This window comes from Andrographis paniculata, unplaced genomic scaffold (assembly GCF_009805555.1).
Source record: "Andrographis paniculata isolate CXL003 unplaced genomic scaffold, ASM980555v1 Contig72END, whole genome shotgun sequence".
Lineage (NCBI taxonomy): Eukaryota > Viridiplantae > Streptophyta > Magnoliopsida > Lamiales > Acanthaceae > Andrographis > Andrographis paniculata.
The window spans coordinates 909,745-929,165 of NW_026137609.1; the positions used below are offsets into that span (position 1 = coordinate 909,745).

The 19,421-nt window shown below is 35.1% G+C and overlaps 6 protein-coding genes across 14 annotated transcripts; 3 read left to right on the forward strand and 3 right to left on the reverse strand.

Moving 5' to 3' along the window:
- The first annotated feature begins 2,037 nt into the window (after window positions 1–2,037).
- Window positions 2,038–5,539, forward strand: LOC127265251 (la-related protein 1B-like). The gene is made up of 7 exons (XM_051294981.1): window positions 2,038–2,719; window positions 3,045–3,567; window positions 3,645–3,792; window positions 3,872–3,962; window positions 4,521–4,592; window positions 4,875–5,193; window positions 5,278–5,539. The coding sequence occupies exons 1-6, from the start codon at window positions 2,267–2,269 to the stop codon at window positions 5,157–5,159; spliced, it is 1,572 nt and encodes a 523-aa protein (XP_051150938.1). The 5' UTR covers window positions 2,038–2,266; the 3' UTR covers window positions 5,160–5,193; window positions 5,278–5,539.
- Window positions 5,540–5,915: 376 nt separating this feature from the next.
- On the forward strand, window positions 5,916–7,253 carry LOC127265252 (bZIP transcription factor 27-like). The gene is made up of 3 exons (XM_051294982.1): window positions 5,916–6,495; window positions 6,675–6,752; window positions 6,865–7,253. Exons 1-3 carry the CDS (start codon window positions 6,073–6,075, stop codon window positions 6,955–6,957), a joined length of 594 nt encoding a protein of 197 aa, XP_051150939.1. The 5' UTR covers window positions 5,916–6,072; the 3' UTR covers window positions 6,958–7,253.
- A 3,283-nt stretch (window positions 7,254–10,536) lies between these two features.
- LOC127265171 (uncharacterized protein C594.04c-like) lies at window positions 10,537–15,788 on the forward strand. Of its 9 annotated transcripts, none has more exons than XM_051294878.1 (6): window positions 10,537–10,874; window positions 10,955–11,218; window positions 11,365–13,779; window positions 13,845–13,931; window positions 14,052–14,270; window positions 14,415–15,788. In XM_051294878.1, exons 1-3 carry the CDS (start codon window positions 10,626–10,628, stop codon window positions 11,839–11,841), a joined length of 990 nt encoding a protein of 329 aa, XP_051150835.1. In that variant the 5' UTR covers window positions 10,537–10,625; the 3' UTR covers window positions 11,842–13,779; window positions 13,845–13,931; window positions 14,052–14,270; window positions 14,415–15,788. The 9 variants fall into 9 exon arrangements, with proteins under 9 accessions (XP_051150835.1, XP_051150836.1, XP_051150837.1 ...); XM_051294879.1 differs by having other exon boundaries at window positions 13,859–13,931; XM_051294880.1 differs by having other exon boundaries at window positions 11,365–13,764.
- On the reverse strand, window positions 13,252–14,111 carry LOC127265201 (GDSL esterase/lipase EXL3-like). The gene is made up of 3 exons (XM_051294907.1): window positions 13,848–14,111; window positions 13,518–13,773; window positions 13,252–13,442 (listed from the first exon to the last, which is right to left on the reverse strand). Exons 1-3 carry the CDS (start codon window positions 14,109–14,111, stop codon window positions 13,252–13,254), a joined length of 711 nt encoding a protein of 236 aa, XP_051150864.1.
- Window positions 14,172–14,655, reverse strand: LOC127265202 (GDSL esterase/lipase At5g42170-like). Its single transcript, XM_051294908.1, has 2 exons — window positions 14,400–14,655; window positions 14,172–14,308 (listed from the first exon to the last, which is right to left on the reverse strand). Exons 1-2 carry the CDS (start codon window positions 14,653–14,655, stop codon window positions 14,172–14,174), a joined length of 393 nt encoding a protein of 130 aa, XP_051150865.1.
- Window positions 15,434–18,724, reverse strand: LOC127265170 (uncharacterized). Its single transcript, XM_051294870.1, has 6 exons — window positions 18,196–18,724; window positions 17,121–17,255; window positions 16,832–16,916; window positions 16,310–16,404; window positions 15,890–16,057; window positions 15,434–15,786 (listed from the first exon to the last, which is right to left on the reverse strand). Exons 1-6 carry the CDS (start codon window positions 18,545–18,547, stop codon window positions 15,626–15,628), a joined length of 996 nt encoding a protein of 331 aa, XP_051150827.1. The 5' UTR covers window positions 18,548–18,724; the 3' UTR covers window positions 15,434–15,625.
- Between the last annotated feature and the right edge of the window lie 697 nt (window positions 18,725–19,421).

Here is a 19,421-nt window from a genome sequence, read left to right on the forward strand (position 1 = left end):
TTTCATAAAATTTAAAATTTTTTAAAAAAATGTCAATATCAATTAATTAATGTTTTTTCAGAACATCCGTGAGGTATTGTCCATAGGCTGAGTTTGGCGCACAAATGAAACCAAATAGTAGCATAATAGTAAAAAATTCTCAAACTCGGTCAAATAGAAACACACCCTAATCTTTTGGTAATATTGCATTTTTTTTTATTGTATCAGTGAAAATTAATTATTATTAAATATTTTTTAAAAATAATAAAAATATCATACTTCATTAATAAATAAATAAATAGCACAGATAATAAATAAATAAATTACACATATATCACAAACAACGACAATGTATAAACACAACAACAACATATTGAATATAATAAAATCACACATTTTTATTTAAAACTTTAAATACAGTAATATAAAGAAAATAGCAATATTATCGATAGTAAATCACCAACATTAAAACAGAAAAGTACAATGAATAAATTTTAAAAAATATATATATATATATAATAAAGAAAATATGAACCTTAAAATTATGTATCTGTAAAACTTATATATTTAACTTCATGATTATATATTTATAAATATTTAATAATTTTATTAAATTAATAAAAATATTTAATATAAATAGATAAATAATACATATTGTAAATAAATAAATATAATATTTAAAGTAAAAAAGACACACATAATGGTTTTCGTTTAAAATTTTAATTTTCACCGTGTCAATAAAAATTAATTATTATATTTTTATACAATCATTTTATTAAGATAATAGTATTATATTTAATATAAATATATTGCTAGCATATGCTATAAATAAATAAATTGAGTATACAATATATTTAAAAAATACATTCTTCCCATTTAATAAAACATAGATTAAAAATTATTTTTGGTCTCATTAAAAAAAAAATTATCAATTTTGGTCCAACTTAAATGAAAATTTATCAATTTAGTTATAAGATGGTTGACTGGATGACTCAAAAGGTGACTGGGCGTCCCATCCAGCCAACACGGCCGTGTTGATTACACGGCACTTTTGAACATGCCTAGTTCCTGTCTGTCTGTGTTCTGAACATAGGTATGTTCCTATCCATGTTCTCAGCCATATTTTTGCCCATGTTCTCAACACAGTTAGACCTGTCAAAACGGGTTAGCGGGGTGAATTTACCCACAACCCACCATAATCCGCAAAAAAAGGGATTATTTGCGGGCCAACCCGCGGCGGGCCAAATATTATTATTTTTATATATTTTAAAAATATTAAAAATTGATTTTTTTTATATCGTAAAATAATTGTAAAAAATATTTTTGTTGAATTATAAATATATATATCAAATAATTATAACAAAAAAGTAAAAATAATAATAAATATGACTTACAATATGATTATATTGGAAACATGGTCGTGAACATGGTCTAGAACATGGTTGTGTTGAGAACATGTGCAATAATAGAATATGGTGTAGAACATAGTTGTATTCAGAACACGAGTAGGAACACAAACGTGTTTAGAAGTGCGGGGTATTCAACACGGTCGTATTGGCTGCTTGGGATGTCAAGTCACCTTCTGAGTCATCTAACGACCGTGTTCAGTCCCAATCAACTATCTTGGGACTAAATGTGATAAATTTTTATTTGAATGAGACCTAAATTAATAATTTTTTTTAATTAGACCAAAATTAATAATTATAATAGAATGAGACAAAAAATAATTTTTGCACAAAAGATAATAGCATACGAAAACCTTCAATATAGCAACTATTTCAAAAGTTAAAACACCACATTAAATATATAAATAAAAAATAATAAAATTACAGTTCTAACCCTCCATATGATTTAATAATCTGTCGATCTAGAGGTTTATAAGGATTCAGCAAAGGTAATTCACAGTAAATTATGCGATTTAAATTTGAATTTCGTACAGAAAAATCAGAAGATAGAAAGGAATACCGAATATTACGCCAAGCTAGATGGAAGTGACGTTTAAGGGCAATATAGACATTTCACAAAGTGCGAGTGCTTTTAAGGAAATTTGGTGGGTATAGACTATGGACTCTCCCACCGCTACACACAGGATTTGATCGCTGCGGACGGCCGAAACCCTAGTTTTCTCTCCGATCACGTCCCTCTACTTCTCTCTGGATTCTTGGGCCGCATTCAATATATTTTGGAGATTGGCGAAATACATTTGATTTTAATATAAAGGAAAAGGCTCCGTCGCCGGAGTGTTTGCTCTCTTCGGTTTGGGTTTTAGATTTTTGATTGGTCGACTATGGCCACGGACAACTCGCAGTCGGCCGCGGAGGTTGTCTCAAACGGCGGCGAGGGTAGCAGTCCTGTGTCGCAGCGGCGGAGTTTATCCTCTCCTTGGGCATCGGTCGTTCGTGGAGATCCCGAGCAGAACTCCTCGCCTGCATCCGGAGTTCCTGGCTCTTCTCTGTCTCCGCCGCAGGAGCAGTTTTCTGCTTCAGAAAACTCTTCGATAGATAGTTCGGCCTCTGACGCGCAGCCCGAGAACTCTGGCGTCAACGGCGATAACAATGCTGGTCGCCCCAGGAGGCCTGCGTGGAACACGCCGTTAAACGGTGCTCCTGAGCCTGCTACTGTTATGGGCGGGGCCGTTTCCTGGCCGGCACTCTCGGAAACAACCCGATCGGTGCCGAAAGCATCCTCCGATGTTTCCCGACCTGTGGCCGACGGATCAGTTTATTTACCTCAGGTTAATGTAAGTGTTATTATATAACTATCGAATTTACTGGTCGGGTTTATTAGCTAAAGATTCTTATACGGAGTTGTATCTTTGTGTTTTCATTGCTCTTTTTAAACAGTTGATTGTGTAAGTAAGGAAGGTTGTTGAAATTATGAGCCTTAGGTCTACACAAAGGAGAGCTGACCACTTGCATTGTATATAATTATTATACAAACTGTTGTTCTCTTATTGTGTGAATCTTTGTGCTCTTGTTTCTTAAGAAGTAGGATATTTCAGTTTATATTGGATATACATTTACAGGATGAACATGTGTTATATTCGTTTATATTTGGTTTGACAGGCTCCTCTGATATCTCAACCTCCTCAGAGACCAGTCAATCATAATGTTCATTCTAATTCCTCTGTGAACAATTCAATGCCTTCTCGAGCAAGGCCAAGGAACCGCGGTGGGAGTAGCTCCTCATTGAGTGGTACATCTCAAAATGCTTTTAATCAGCAACCACTCCCTATGCCACCACCACCGCCTTTTCATGTTTTTGAGGTACCTTATGGGATGGTTCCCCCTGTGTTGGATAATCCTGTAAGAGGTCCAAGACCCATTGGAGGTTCACATTCACATGCTGGCAATGACCATCCTCAGAGAAATAACCCAAGAAGGGGGGGTGGTTATGGCCCTCGACCCCGAGGAGAAGGACCACACCCCAATAGCCATGGCAGGCGTGAGCAAGATCGTAGAGATGTCCATCGCCCACCCCATTATCTACCTCCTCACATGGGGTATATGCCGTCTCCACTGCCTCCTGGTGCTGCTCCATTGATGGCACCTGGACCTGTTAGAGTGTTCCCTGGACAAATGGGTTTTGGTGGGTGCACCGAATTTGATGTTATAAAATTTGATTACTACTATTTTGCCAGTCTAACAAGAGTTTTGGACTTTCAGATGGGCCACCTGCCCCGTTTATCTATGTCCCGACAATGACTCCAGAATCTTTTAGGGCTGTGCAAATTGGTCCTCCACCACCTCCGTTCTATCCTCCTGCTGATAGTTTAACAAGCAAGATTGTTAAGCAAATAGACTTCTATTTCAGGTAATTGTTTGGCGGTTCTTGTTAGTATTTGATTCATGCCTCTTCGAATGACTAAGTTCAAGCAATTGTGTTCTCCCAGTGATGATAATTTGGCAAAAGATAAGTTTTTGAGGTCAAAGATGGATGAGCATGGTTGGGTGCCGATTACTTTAATTGCCTCTTTTCGTCGAGTAAGTTCTCAATGGATATGCCGTTCCGTGTTGCATATAACCTGGTTTTTCCATCTCCCAAGTAGTGAGTTAAATTTTTCTATAATAACTAGTTCTTGATATTTGTTGAAAATGTCAGTTTTTAAAATCAGAAATAAGCTTGCATAAAAACTAATTTAGTTAAGATTCATTTCTGAATTCATCTAAGGAATGGTTGTTTCTCCATGTTATAGGAATTGCCATAGTGACTCCACCTCCCCCCTAATTCCCTGCTTTTTATTTTTCATGAGATGGAATAACTGAAGTTGTCTTTGATTTTATTGATTGCTCAATATATTGTTATGGCAATATATTAGTTCTGCTGTGTCATGCATCGACATTGAAGGTTTGGTCGCTATATTTTCCTCAGGTTTAATTGCATGATCTTGTAGATTGCAGCATTAAAAAATGACTGATTTGTTGTAGCTTGTTTTGGTAACTGGCTTAGAATGTCTGTATATACAGAATGCTCAGTTGGATATACGTCATAGTGTATCCAATGTCAGGTCAATGTTGTTTTGTTTTGTTCTGTCTCTTCAGATTGATCAACTGACAAAGGATGTTCCCTTGATTTTGGAGTCCTTGAGATATTCTACGGTTGTGGAAGTCCAGGTAACTCTGAATTTTAATTCACAATATTTTCGATTAATTAGCTATTACCATATTGCTCTTGCCTCAACCTTGTATAGTATATATATGAAATTGATGCCCGACTTTACTCCATTTAGGGTTCTTAATTCTCTGATAGGCTTTTGTAAGTTGCTGCCCTCTATTTCATTGTCTGCATATTTGTAGGTTATGAAGAGGAAATTCTCTTTCCTTGAGTATCCAGTCGGAAATCAGTAGAAACAATGACAGGAAATTTTGCTTCTCTTTTTTCTCTTTCTTTTACAGGATGGCAAGGTGAGGAGGCGCAATGAGTGGAGAAAATATCTACTGCCATCCGGTCTGGTTCTTCCAAATTCAGCTTCCAGCACCTCTGTGGCACCCCAAAATGAGCTAGCAACCTCCTTACAAAATGTTTCACTAGACAACAATTCAGGAACTAAAAAGACAGATTCAGAGCAAGTTCACGCTGAGATGACTACTGGCAAGCTCATGCCTGAGAACCTGATTAATCAGTCGGGATTGGCTCCTGTAGACAGCACCGCTGAAGGAGATCGCACCGTAAGCGTATGAAACTGTTTTCGGAACACAATTTTGCGTACTCAAGGTTGGTGCACTTGCTTAATTATGTATTGAAAATTGCTTAATACCCAATTATTTTTCTTGACTAACCTATCTGTCCCGGATCCAGCCGGAGGAGACTAAATGCCTACATATGGTAACCGTTTTAGCCAGAGGAGGTGGGAGTGGTCTGACTACGTCAAACATCTTTTAGCTTCTGGACTGGATCTTTTGCCAATATTTTGCTGCTGACATGGATTGCAATTGTTTTGTGCCAATGGTTTTGAGTGCTTTACTCTTGGATGATTTGCAGAAGAAACTGTGTTTTGAGGTGAAACTTTTCTCAGTACACCGGTGCATTTTGAAAATGAAATTTAAAAGTCGATGGTAAATGAGAGCGACATCAATGCCTTTTTGATTTAACTTTCAGGCTTCTCTGTTTCCATTGTATCAGATTTAACATATGGTATGTGTTGGAAGACGTATTGTTATAGGTTGCTCCGGTCACCGGAAAAACACCCTTTTGAGTTTTGGTGCAAAACAATCAATAGGCACAAGTGTGTTTATTAAACAAATTGCTTGGTGTATGTACTTTGCATTGCCGTAGGTTGTTATGTTTGGGCATTTTTATTCGACCAATCTTGATGTAGCTTTACTGCCTGTCACTTTAACAGCCCAATCTGAATAGAATCACGGCGCATACACAAAAGATTACTCCTTTTGGGTTGGCCTACTTATAGGAAATTCGGACAAGAATTTCCAGTCTTCCAAGAACCCTTACTTTTTTCCCACAAGAGGAATTAAATAACTGTGACATTTTCCTCATCTGTAGTAAGTCCCATAAATGGCACCATACTAAAATATCTGGTCCACCATAGCCGTTCACTCGCACCCCTTTTTTAGTTTTCCCCCAAATTTGGAATCCATGGAAGATGTCTGGAAGGAGTTGAGCCTGGCATCCCTCGACCACCATTACTCCGCCGCCGCCGACGCCGCCGAAGCACCGCCGGCGGCGGGGGGTTTGACCCTCCAAGAATTCTTGGCTTCTCCCTTAGACCCACGTCGGCCCACGTCGAAACTAGGGCTGCCGCAGAAAAAGGGTGTCGTCATCAGCAGCAATATTTCTTACAGTCAAACTCAGACTCAGACTCAGACTGAGACACAGACACAGACACGGTCTGTCTCTGGTTGCTCTAATGTCACAAGCTTGTTGGCTTCTTCGAGTTCTTGTGCTTGCTCGAAACGCAAAGGAGGTCCTTCTGGGGATGATAATGCAAGCGAAGAACAGAAGAAGTATAGGCTTATGAAGAACAGGGAGTCTGCTGCAAGATCTAGGGCTAGGAAACAGGTACAGTGTGTGTGTGTGTGTGATTGATCGATTCAGATTACTTTTGGTTTAATTAATTAATTTAGTTTCCTTATTGATTTTCGATTTGGTCAGAATTAAGTTGTAGGGTTTGTTTGATTGTGCTGTTTTTGGTGTGGTTTGATTTGTTGGGGATGATGATGATGATCGAAATTCAAAAGGCATATACGTACGAGCTGGAGGTGGAGCTTGCACGTTTGATGGAGGAGAATTCCAAGCTAAGAAGACAGCAAGAACAGGTAATTAATTAATTATAAATAAAGAAATTAAAATCTGCTTGCTTGTTAAAGTGGGATTTCAAGAACAAACCCTTTGATTATTATAATTATTAATTATCATCAATTTCCACAGCTCTGTGCAGCATCATCACTTGGCGATCACAGTCAGAAGCAGAAGCAAAAGCAAAAGCAGAAGCTCCATAGAACCCTAACAGCACCATTCTAAAGCACCCCACCCCACCCCACCCCACTGCCCGTACGGACAGACCATTTTCCAAATTAGTTGCAGCAGGATCTCTAATTAGCTATAGATTAGGGTGGAAGTGGGCTCAATCAAAAAGTTTTGGTTTTAAATCTGGATATGGCATCTTGTAGATCTGTCTGTGTTTATTTTCCTAGTGGTGTGTGCATTTTGGTGTACGATCATATATATGATATGATGGCGATCTGTAAATATGTATTATATGTTGTAGGAGATGACATGATTGACCAAGAATGGAAGCAGTTTGATCTCCTTGTTTATGTCCATTATTATCTGCTAAGATTAATTAAATTAATCAGCTGCCTTCCTGATCGAAAAATGGCACTATATTAGAGGTTCGCGCGTCTCTGTCCATACCCTAAGCCCCAGTCCCCACCATCGCTTTAACCTTTCTATGTTCATTTCATTTCAGGCTCCACAATATATCTATTTATATATATTATTATTAATAATAATAAATGAATAAAATAAATAAATAATAAATAATACTCCATATATGGTAGCAGATATGCTACGCTTTTGTTGTTTTAATGACGGAAAAAAGTCACTGTAGGCGAAACGGTCACAAGTCCGACCTCTATATGTCATCATTTACACGACACAATTCCACATTGTATTTGATTGTAGACATGACTGCCCGTGCATTACTTTTAACTTTCCCGTTTTGTTTTTTTCACCTTTTGCAATTACAAGTTTTTTTGTTTTTTTTTTTCATTTCAATTTAATGTAGTTTTCTTTATTATTTATGCTTATCCCATCTTCTTCTTCTTCTTTCTTTTTTTTTTTTTTAATCAAATAAATAAATTAAAATTATTTTACATATTTTTACAAAATAATAAAATACTATTTTATTCGTTCCACATACGTTGCAGTATTTTCAAAATAAAAAAAAATTAATTCATTTTATCTCATCACACAATTCAAATAATTTTTTAAATGTACATTTTTCTTTCTCATTACATCACCTAATTTCTATTTTATTCTACTCACCTAAATTTTTGTGCTGAAAAATTAAATACTCACTTCATCCCGTTGGAAGGATGACATTTGCTTTCATGCACGTACATTTTTTAATATTAGTATTATATTAGATTGTAGTAAAAAAAACAAAAATACCTCTATTAGTATGGTCTAATATAAAAGTAATGACATATGTGTAATATATTGTAAGTTGAAAGAGTATTTATTATCTTAAATAGGTAGTATAATTACTAAATTAGAAAACAGTAATCTTGTTTTGGAACGGACGAAAATAAAAAATGGTAACTTTCAATGAGATAAAGGGAGTATTTTTTTCTTGTATGAGACAAAAGAAGTACTCCCTCTGTCATTTAAATATGTGCTCACTTTTTTTTTTGAGTTGTCATAAAAAATATTCTCATTTCCTTTATAAGTAAAAAATTATTTTACTTTTGTACTTTTTTTACTGTAAAATAAAAAATTAATAATTATTACTCACTTTTATTAAAACTCGTGCCCGGTCAAATGAGCACACAATTACATAACCGAGAGAGTATTATTTTTAATCTACAATACAAAAAAAATCAAATAAATACTTAATAGGTACCGTTATCAAATAAATAATCAAATAAATACTTAGGTATTTCTTTCTGGTCGGATCCGGGGAAAGTAGTACAGTTATCAATTATGTTTTACCTAATATAACAATTTCTCTAATTATATCTGTTTATAGCTACAAATCTTATTATTATTATTATTGATTTAACAGATAATTATTATTATTATTATTATTATTATTATTATTATTATTATTATTATTATTATTATTATTGATTTAACAGATATTATTATTATTATTATTATTGATTTAAGAGATATTGAGGGTGTGTTTGTTTGGGGATTGGATTGGATTTATACTGTTCATCCAATTTTTTTTCCCAAAAAATCAAATCAAATATCTATTTTTTATTTTTTATATTATACTAAAAATCAATTTTACATTCAAAATATCACATCAACCCCTTTTTATATCACCTCGTACAACTATTCAAATTCAAAATTTTTACCATTCAAATCCAACTCAAAATCCAAACCCACCGACAAACAAACCCTGAATTGATTTGCATTGAAATGTGTATACGTAACGCAACCAATATGCACCATACTTAGCTGGGTGGGATAAATAAATTAATATATATATATATATATACAGTAAATTTTATGGAATGGTTTGGTGGTCCCATCTTCCTCCAATCGAATTATTGAATTTAATAAATTTTGTAGAGCTATTATGCTGGAGCATAATAAATTATATTAATTGAAAATTGTTTGTCTGAGTTGAATCAAATAGTGCAATTTTATGAGTTATCCAGTTATGAAATTAAAATTAGCTAGCCTGTCCAGTGACCCATTACTATAGCAGCCCAATCTGTCTATACATAATTCTACTAAAGTTTGGATTAGAAGAAGCCCAAAATTTGTATATATATATAAAATTCCTTTTTCAAGAACTAATCTATCTATTTTGTATTTTGACATATTAGAAATCAATTTATTTATTTTTTTAGTAGCTATGATTCTCACAAATAATAATAAAATATTGAAATTCTAAAGTATTTTTTAGTATGATTAATGATGTGTTTATATGTTTTTTAAATATAATTTATTGTGAAGAGAAATTCATATTATCTAGTGTAATTTAAATATCCTAATTTATAATAGGCAAATACATTCAGACAATTCTTATTTATCATTCTATTGTGCTATATATATATATAATACTTATCTCTAGTCCAATTTTTTTATTTTTTTTTCCTTCAAAATATTTTTATTTTCCTAGTAAAAATTTATATCAATTTTTTATTTATTATAAAGGACAAAAAAAAGTATAAAAAATACACTTTTATTAAATGTGTTAAAAAATTTAAGCAATTGTTTTTTTTTTTTTTTCATGAAAGTAATAGAATTTAAATTATATTTAAAAAAGTAAATAGATATATTAATATGGTACTGAGAGAGTATTATAAATAAAATTATACTTTTTTTGTCCCACTTAATTTGTGCACACTTTTGTTTTTAGATATAATTATATATTTTTATCATATTTTAAAATTTATAATTATTTTTCTTGATATATTTTTAATTATTTATTAATTATCAAATATCTAAAACTCAGTGATTAAGTTAAAATTAACAATTGACAATATTATACTGAAGTTTCAACTTTGATTAATCTTTACATGAGCTTTTCAGCTAATGATACTCTCTTTATATTGTCATTGTTATTATAAACATAGATATATTTTAAAAAATATATTAGTAAAATATAATTAAATAAAAATAATATATTAAAAAAAAAAAGATATTATTCAAAGTGGATAGAGATGATGGGACCAATTATTACAAATTGCAATCATTATCCCCATCAACTTATTATTATCAAAACTTGAAATAAAGTTGACCAAAAAAGTTTGGAATCTGTAAATATTTTATACCACGACATATGTGGTATGTGCACTTTTTTTTAACGGGCGTGCAATAAGATATTTACTTGATCGGCGGCAATTAATTGGCGAAATGATCAACGGTCACGATCCTCTCAAAAAATGATTAGATTCGAGATCCAGATCGACGGCTATAAATAACTCCTTCAGACTGTGTGGCGACGTCAGATGGCGACGTCCAACTGTAGCAGCTATGGCGGCAATCTGCCGAAGATACTCGTGGCGCTTCTGGCGCCTCTTCCTTCTATAATTTTCTATCTCTCCTTCCTCCGGCGGTATTCCGCCGCAGAAGCGGATTCGCTTGCTGTTGTCTGGAATTGGAGCTATCGCCATCCTATGCTATTGGCCAATCTCCTCTTCCTTCTCAACGTCAATCTTCTTTTCTGGCTTCTCGGTCTCCTCCAGTCCAGCCACTGGGTTGGTATCTGTCGATGAATTTTGTTTTGCTGCCGAATTTTGAATTTTTTTTTTCGTTAATGGCGAGTTTGGCATTGCAGATGATTGATTTGTATTGGACGGTTATACCTGTGTTGCTTGCCCATTTCTTCGGTAACCATCCGTTGGCGGAATACAACGATTTGAGGTCGAGAATTGTTATAATTTTGACGTGGATTTGGAGCATTAGGCTGACTCATAGCTATTTCCGGCGAGAACGATGGCATTGGGGAGCTCGAGAAGACTGGAGATTCGCCGATATGCGTCTCCAGTACGGAAAAAATTGGTGGTGGGTTTCCTTCTTTGCTGTATATCTCTCCCAGCAGGTAATTCTGTTAATTCATCCATGAAGAATTCTGAAATTTAATTTGGCTGCGGGCTTGATGATTGCCACACAACTGTTCGATCAAATGACTGAATGAACTGTCACTCGAGAGTAATTACCGCTGTTGTATTACATATGTCGCTGCAGGTTTTTCTCATGGGAATATGCTTTCCTCTCTATGTTGTGCACTCAAAAGACAGGCAATTGAATGTCTGGGATGTAATTGCTGCTTTGGTATGCTTATCTGGTGTTACCATTGCATACTTTGCCGACACACAGCTTCACAATTTTGTTACTAGAAACCAGAGACTAAAAGAGATTGGCAAAGCATTGGTACCTACTTTGGATGAGGGGTTATGGCACTATTCGAGGCATCCAAACTATTTTGGGGAGCAATTATGGTGGTGGGGATTGGCAATCTTTGCTTGGAACTTGGATTGTGGCTGGGCCTTCACAGGTGCATTGATCAATAGCTTGTGCTTGGCCTATGTCACCGTTCTTGTCGAGGACAGGATGTTGAAGCAGCAATACCGGGCTGATGCATACAAGCATTACAAGAAAACAACTTCAGTATGGGTACCGTGGTTCAAGACATCCTCAGCAATAAAAGATAAGCAAACATGATCTATATTTGCTAGCCTCTTTTGCATTTCTGATTTGTATGTGTGTGTTAATAGTGGATCTAATTTTCTTGCATTTAAGAGTTGTTCTAGTGTGTTCTCTTGTTGTTATTGAAATTCAGTTAAAAACAAAATTGATGCAATCTGATTCAGCAGCTAAGTATTTTACTTTACATTAGTCAAGTGAAGCTGTTTGATATATTGTTTTTTCGATGGATAGGAGGCCTCCTTGATCTTTCTGTACAGTAATCCATTGTCCCAATTGAAAACCGTGGCATAATAATGTATATAAAGATTTAAAAGTGTTCATGAAAATGCATTACATTCGAAAAACAACTGGAATGCTGCAGATCTCATACGAAACCAGACACACTTGATTGGGTTTTATGTAATAAATTGTTACAGGGAATTAAATGGAACTTGAGTGGCTTTGAACATTTGTCACACAAATTTGTATATGTATTTCCATGATATGAACAAAAAATAATGTACTTAGAGAATCATCTTCACATGCTCCCTAAATGGGTGGATTATATTTTTATGGTGTGTTTACTTTGTGGGATAAAATAATAATTGCATCTTTAGTTTTAATTATATGTTTAATGTGAAGATTATTATTACTATGACTGATAACTTTTTAACCCCATATAGTAAACTGGCCTTAACAGTTGACTGTATATTTTTTCACTTGTTTTATGATGAGCTTTATCATGGTATGTAATTTCTTCTCAATCATTTGATCCTCGAAATTAATTTTTGGCCTAAAGTGACAAAGGTGTGTTGTTAGTTACTACTTTGTTAAAATCTTAGATTACAAATGTGTATAAACCTGAAGTAGCTAAAGCATATCTACAAGAAGATTAGCCAATGCAGGTTGTGGGAAGATTAATTTGTATTGTTGAGATGTCACATGCCATGCATTTTTGGGACTAAAATCATGGAACCAATGCAACCCATCTCAGATCAAAGGAATATTATTGAAATACATTGATATTATAGAGACAAGATATGGACATAAATAAGGTTTTTACTTTCATTAGCTCAAAATTCAATTATGTGCAGTGTTTTCACATCAGATACTTAACACTTTTTGGGTTAATTTTTGAGCATTTGTGGTGTGGAGACTAAAAAGTGAACCATCCTTCAATCTAAAGAATTGGTAACACAAGAAAATCCAGGAACAGAGGGAATTAGGTTCAAACTGCTCGCAGAGTGTAATTACTGCTGTAATATATCAGGATAAAGTCAATTCGAAAAGATAGAAAAAGTATGATCATCTGGAACTAATCTTAGAAATTTATTCATGAAACTTTAACATGACTTAGTTTTATTACAATGTATTACTCAATCTCATGCTGCTATCACAATTGGAGATAATTCATAAAACCTAGCATAATATGCTCAGTCACATTTATCACAGAAACTTGTCGAAGTTCAGTTCAATGATACGGTCAACAAGAATCTGGTATGCTTTCTCTGTAGGATGGAAGGTGTCCCAAAATACATACTTAGAATGATCTTCACATGTTGCACTAAATGGATTGCACAACACAGCTGCTTCAACAATCCCTGTCCCACAGCAACCTCTGTCACTTACCTCAAACCCTGAAATGATCAGTTACATTTATATCCTCAGTCATTTATTTGTACATCTTAAAGAAATTAAGAATGCATGCTAACCAAAGTCTTCAGGATTCTCGATGAGTTGGAGCAGAAGTTCATATATCTCAAGATAGACAATCTTCGAGTCTGCTAGGCTTTTGGATAATGAATCCAGTTCAGACAAGAGCTCGGTGTTGACAACTTGTGCTGCCTTATTGCGCACCTCATTGCAATTCCTCCGTAGTCCACCTGCCAAGGTTCGCTCGAGAGGCAAGCACCCGATTGGTGGGGTGCCGAGCACCCCTATCCTTCTTGCTCCGTGCTGGTGCAGTTCCTACAAGTAAGTTCATAATCGTATCTTTTTGTCTGTCATCTTACATACTGCTGTGAATTCTTGAATTCTAGTACCTGTATGAAAGTGGAAGCTTTAGAGACGAGGAAACGGGCATAAGAAGCTATACTATACTCCAAGCGTCGAGTGCCAATGGTGAAGTAAGTATTAGCAATATCATTAGTGCCCGCAACCAATAGATACAAGCTGTCTGCGAAAAAACTGCTGGCGGCTTCTTCCCCGAGCTCCCCTTTCACCCGTTCCATATACTCTTGAAATAGCTTCATCTGAGCAGGGAATGATAAAACAGACTGGAATTCGACAGCAAGACACGACCCCATGAGTGAGCACACCAAATCAAGAACGAGGCAAGTTTGTAACTTTTGTTTTTAAGTTTGTATTCATACCGCTAACAGAGCTGTTTGCGGGTCGTATCCTGTTCCTGCAGAAGCAAAGCTGACACCCTTTGTGAGATCATATGAGTTCTTTTTGGTTTCAAGGTAAGGTGGGATTTGATCTGCAATTCCTAATGCTTCAGCTGCAAATTTTATACGAAAAAAAAGCCATGAAATCTCCCTAATGTTTACATATGTTTGTATTACATACACATTCGTGCTTATATTGTGTACCGATCATATCTGAAGGTATCTTGCCATTGCTAAACCGGCCTGTCGGGAGCCTGCCTGGAAAATCGACGCCGTAGGGTGGAAAATTGCACTTCACTACAGTTACCAGCTCATTGTTGTTGCCTGTATCCATGATCGAATCCCCAAAAATAATAAGCGCAGGAACTGTTACGTTTGGCGGAGGCTGCGCAGTCACAGCCCCGGCGCAGGAGCTAATTGTGCGCGCCAAAATGCTTACGAAGAAAATCCGATAAACCATCGTTAGTATATACAAAACCTGCATTGAAATGACCCCAAAAATAACTCAGCTTCTTGTGGATCAAAAGAAGTTTGGGAAGCAGATAAGTATACAAAGACATTGTTCTGTTCAAGACAGTTATATAACGAAGTGAATAGCTTTTTGCTGTAGAAAACTATGATGCTTTACCAGTCAATTGTATGAAAACCAGTAAAATTGTACCTCCTAAGCAACGTGTAGATAGATAACTAAAATAGGTACAAATTAGGGAAAACTGTATAATAGCCGCACGTAATTTTGCAAAATTATGTCAAATTCTTCGTACTTTTAAAATTGCGTTAAACTCTTCGTGGTTTTATAAAATTTGCGTCTAACTGTTCTTATTTAACGGTGTTTGACTTACCCAAAATTTTTATACTTCTAAAACAGTGTTAAATTCCTTATAGTTTCATAAATTTTATATCAAAGGTTGTTCTTATTTCGATTTACATGTCTAGGCAAGCTGATAATTTCAAAAGCTTAAAAATGAAGATTCTAAAATCCATTTGTTGTTTGGGTAGACCATCGAAAGGGTTAAACACAAAATTTATAAAAATCATAAGAAGAAATTTGATGTAATTTTATGAAACACATAAGTTTTGCTTACGAATTAAATTTGTGATGATATCAATTAGCATATATATAGCTTAAACGTCACTGATGAATGAAAATGCAATATGGGCATATAAAATCAATGGACCAAAATAGAACAAGTTCATCCAAGAATCAATACAACTTTAATGGAATAGGGAAGTAGACATAAAGTTACATTAGATATATATTATTAGTTGTGCAATAATATGTATAAACACTCCAGTGAACAATCTCATAGTGCAATTGCAAGCTACCTACCAAGAATCATAACAATTGATGAAAGCACACTTAAGTAGTATTTTGTGTGATTATTGTGAAAAAAAATGACAATTCTATTTGAGCTGACAACAGCAATTGTCTATGCTTGGATTCTAGAAGATTCTCCCACGGCATTTTCCATTCGAGCGTACCAGTTACCTATGCGCGTGTGCTCCACCATGTCTTTACCAGACTTGAGATAGCGGATAGGTCTCAAAACGCCGTAGACAGCGAGATCAGCTAAGTTGGGCTTGGATCCGCCTGGCAGAACAATGTTATGTAAGAAGATGTCAAGTTTTCATGGCATGCTACCGGAAAGGATTGAAATTTTAATGCAAGGAAGATATAGGAAGAAGGCTCAGACCTAGAAAATCTCGACCATTGAGAGCATCCACCCATGTTTCAGCTGCTTCATATAAAGCTGCACGTTCGTCAGTGATGTTGTATTTTTTCTTGAGTTTCTTTGAAACAAAATACATTGCAGCTGCCCCGGCGTACTTTGCTGTTATTTTTTCGGTGAAGCTGAAGTTACCTGTAATAGATCAAAGTAGAGCACTAAATTACATGTAGATGAGCTGAGAGCAGAGCAACTTCTGTCACAAAACTTGTTCGAACAACATTTAATGAGAAATGCAGAGTGAAAGTTCAAAACAAAGATAAGCCTTAAGCAGTTGATGCACATCCATCGATTGTTTTCATGGACACAACATGATGTGGAATTTCAAAGTGTTCCATAATTAAATCAGAATTATCATCAGTGGGAATAAAAATAAAAAATTCTCACCATTGCTGGTGATGTAATCAAATGACTCAAGGGCTTCAGATGTGCTTCGGTATATATTAGGTGACAATAAGTGAACCAAGTGATTGTCTACCCAACTGCATTCAAAGAATGGAGGTTAGAGGATGTGTTAGAAATGAAGTTAATGTGCCAAAGAGTAAATTCATATTGGTCAAGAGCAGAAATCACTCAAGAATCAAGGTATTAGTTATGGGGTAGCAATCATAGTGTTAATTGGCGCACGGCACAATAAGTATTAATAAATACTCGATATGAAACTACATATGCAACCAAATAACACAGTTTTGACAAACAAAAGTACCAAAGCTATGGTAGCATCACAGCATACCTAGATGTTGTAATATATATGAAGATACGCGAGAAAAATATCGTTCAATTCAGTCATTAAATAATCATAAGTGTAGCACTAGATACAGCTTATAACATAAAATAAAAGGAAATAATAGATTATTCACAAAAGAAGTACACAATTTAGGAGAGACATTAAGTGAAACAAACACATACCCACGCCATTTTCTCTCTTCTTCATCTTCGGAAACATAAGTGGATGTGGCAGGGGAAATCTTTTTGGCCAACTTATCAATGATGACTTTGTACAGAAGGCATGGGAAAGAGTTAGATTTTAGCAAAGATATCAATTAGATCGACATAGAAAGGCATGACAGGAATGGAAATTTGATTCAAAAACTAAGAAGTCAGGAAAAAATTATGTCTGAGCAATTAATTAGCTAAACAGGGTATCTTCGCCATTTGGGACTAGTTGGGAAAATAACACATTTATTAGAAGACATACCTGATGAATCAACCAGCTGCTCGCCGTCAACCATCAATATAGGAACTTTTTTGTAATCAGACCACTTGATTTCCTTTTTGTTGATGGGGTTTACTTCCACAATCTGATATCGTATGTCGTAGTAGTCCAGGAAAGCTGGAAAAGCAATATATACAAGGCATATCATGTCATGATCATATCTTCAACAATTCAGAGGAGTGGACAAACACATCAAAAATGCTTAGCCTTCAAATTCAGCAAGGATCAGCAAGTTTACTAAATCACAAAAGTAACATTTTAAAACTTCAACAAATAGCTTTTGATCACTTTTATCCATTTAATACCTCTAATAAGGTCGATTGACCCATCAGATTGTATCTTGCATTTACTGGCATATCTGGAATTAGAAACACATAGCCTTGAGCTCGGAAAACCGTGCTCGACCAACAAAATGTGTTCCCGAACCATGATCAGAATATAAGTTATTTGCAAGAAATTAATTATAAGATAATTTCCAATTCTTGAATTGTTTATGATTAAAACAAGAAATTCGCATAATTGGAGCACATATAGGGTGTGTTTGTTTGGGGGTTTGGATTTTGGATTGGGATTTGAATAGTAAAAATTTTGAATTTGAATAGTTGTATGATGTGATATAAATAGGGTTTGATGTGATGTTTTGAATGTAAAATTGATTTTTAGTATAATATAAAAAATGAAAAATAGGTGTTTGATGTGATGTTTTTAGGGGGAAAAAATTGGATGAATAGTAAAAATCCTCCAAAATCCTTCAAACAAACACACCCATAGTTTACCATGCTTTCATTAAAACATAACGATCAAGAAACAAGAATTCATGATCTAGCTTTCCGATTAAAAAAAAAAAAAAAGGAAAAACAAATTCATGTTCTAGCTGCCATCTGATATGAACTAGTTAGCATATAGAATGCATCAAATATGTTCAAGACGTTAACACATCAAAATCTGTGATGTTATTTGTTGTCCTGAACCTAAAAGCAAATTCATTCTCAATAACATAAAGTTCATGGGGAAACAATCACCATAACAATCTAAGATGGGCATAGAGATGCAATACCTTTGACCTTGTTACAGAAAGGACAAGCTTCATACTGAAACAGAACCACTTCCTTTGGGCGGAGGTCCAACGGCACCGGTTCTTTCGCCTGTGCCTCTTCCACGACCGCGGCGGCAGCCGCCGAGAACAACACCGTTCCGGCAACAGCAGCGCGAACGGACTGCCGTCCAGTCATCCTATTGTATGGAGGCCAATGAGATCTGGACGATGAGGAGCTATTGCCATTGGTGCAGAAAAGCGCTGCCTGGAAAAATTGATGGTGCTGCTGGACTTTGTTGCCGGGTGCAAAACGATAGACGGCACCGCTTCCGACTGCCCGGAGAATGGCGGCGACTCCGTTGATCCTCCGCATCTCGATCAATCGAACAAAAATCTAGAGAGCGCTGATGGCCAGATCGAAGTTCATTCTGTGGTTTATACGATGGGGTTTTAGAACCGACTCAATCAACCGGCTCGGCTTGAGCCAATGGCTTAAAATCGCCCAATTAGAGCCGTTAAAATGGATATAGCCCATCGGATTGGCCGCCCTGTTTTACCTTGTAAGGAGAATAGAGTAGTGATTTTTTAAACCTTTAAAATTGGGGCTTAAATGGGTCAATCTGCATGAGTTACTGGTTAACGGTGAGTTAGCTTGGATTAGGGTTTAGGGTTTGTTTTGGGGATTAAATTTTAGATTTAGATTTTTGAAATATAGATGTTTAAGTTGTGTTTATTTGGGGGTTTGAATTTTGTAAAGATTATATTGAAAAAAATTATTATTTTATTAAAAAAATAATAAATTAATACGATAATTTGAAATAAATGATATTTAATATTGTTAAAAAAATTATAAATAATAATGAAAAGTGATGTTTGATTTGATATTTATTAATTAAATTAAATTAAATTTAAATTTAATTTCTAGAATTTTTTTTCTTTTATATTTTTGGATGATGTGAATTTTCGCAAATTTGTATTATTTATTCAATTTTTTTTTCAAAATTATCAAATTAAACATTTTTTTTATATATTATTGTTACGTACGAAATTTAGAATTAGGTTAAAAGCCCAAGGTAAAAAGAAGAATGGGCCTGGCAATAGGGTTGATTGAACTGGCTGAAGGACACTGTGAGGAAATCAAGGAAAATAGATTTATTTCTAAGGAAAATACAAGACGGAAGGTCCTCAGGTCGGTAGGTCCTCAGGTCGGTAGGTCCTCAAGACGGAAGGTCCTCAAGACGGAAGGT

What these genes read in the sequence shown, in the direction of transcription:
- LOC127265171 (XM_051294872.1), top strand. Translation starts at nt 10,626, where the DNA reads ATGGCGACGTCCAACTGTAGCAGCTATGGCGGCAATCTGCCGAAGATA. An exon ending in TCCTCCAGTCCAGCCACTGG is followed by an intron (nt 10,875 to 10,954) that starts GTTGGTATCTGT and finishes TTGGCATTGCAG; the next exon opens with ATGATTGATTTGTATTGGAC. An exon ending in CTGTATATCTCTCCCAGCAG is followed by an intron (nt 11,219 to 11,364) that starts GTAATTCTGTTA and finishes ATGTCGCTGCAG; the next exon opens with GTTTTTCTCATGGGAATATG.
- LOC127265252 (XM_051294982.1), top strand. Translation starts at nt 6,073, where the DNA reads ATGGAAGATGTCTGGAAGGAGTTGAGCCTGGCATCCCTCGACCACCAT. An exon ending in GATCTAGGGCTAGGAAACAG is followed by an intron (nt 6,496 to 6,674) that starts GTACAGTGTGTG and finishes GAAATTCAAAAG; the next exon opens with GCATATACGTACGAGCTGGA. An exon ending in TAAGAAGACAGCAAGAACAG is followed by an intron (nt 6,753 to 6,864) that starts GTAATTAATTAA and finishes CAATTTCCACAG; the next exon opens with CTCTGTGCAGCATCATCACT.
- LOC127265201 (XM_051294907.1), bottom strand. Translation starts at nt 14,111, where the DNA reads ATGGGGTCGTGTCTTGCTGTCGAATTCCAGTCTGTTTTATCATTCCCT. An exon ending in AAGCTTCCACTTTCATACAG is followed by an intron (nt 13,774 to 13,847) that starts GTACTAGAATTC and finishes ACTTACTTGTAG; the next exon opens with GAACTGCACCAGCACGGAGC. An exon ending in CGAGAATCCTGAAGACTTTG is followed by an intron (nt 13,443 to 13,517) that starts GTTAGCATGCAT and finishes TGATCATTTCAG; the next exon opens with GGTTTGAGGTAAGTGACAGA.
- LOC127265202 (XM_051294908.1), bottom strand. Translation starts at nt 14,655, where the DNA reads ATGGTTTATCGGATTTTCTTCGTAAGCATTTTGGCGCGCACAATTAGC. An exon ending in GATACCTTCAGATATGATCG is followed by an intron (nt 14,309 to 14,399) that starts GTACACAATATA and finishes TAAAATTTGCAG; the next exon opens with CTGAAGCATTAGGAATTGCA.
- LOC127265170 (XM_051294870.1), bottom strand. Translation starts at nt 18,547, where the DNA reads ATGCGGAGGATCAACGGAGTCGCCGCCATTCTCCGGGCAGTCGGAAGC. An exon ending in GAAGAGAGAAAATGGCGTGG is followed by an intron (nt 16,405 to 16,831) that starts GTATGTGTTTGT and finishes CTTTGAATGCAG; the next exon opens with TTGGGTAGACAATCACTTGG. An exon ending in CAATGGTCGAGATTTTCTAG is followed by an intron (nt 15,787 to 15,889) that starts GTCTGAGCCTTC and finishes TTGTTCTGCCAG; the next exon opens with GCGGATCCAAGCCCAACTTA.
- LOC127265251 (XM_051294981.1), top strand. Translation starts at nt 2,267, where the DNA reads ATGGCCACGGACAACTCGCAGTCGGCCGCGGAGGTTGTCTCAAACGGC. An exon ending in TTTATTTACCTCAGGTTAAT is followed by an intron (nt 2,720 to 3,044) that starts GTAAGTGTTATT and finishes TTGGTTTGACAG; the next exon opens with GCTCCTCTGATATCTCAACC. An exon ending in TAATTGCCTCTTTTCGTCGA is followed by an intron (nt 3,963 to 4,520) that starts GTAAGTTCTCAA and finishes CTGTCTCTTCAG; the next exon opens with ATTGATCAACTGACAAAGGA.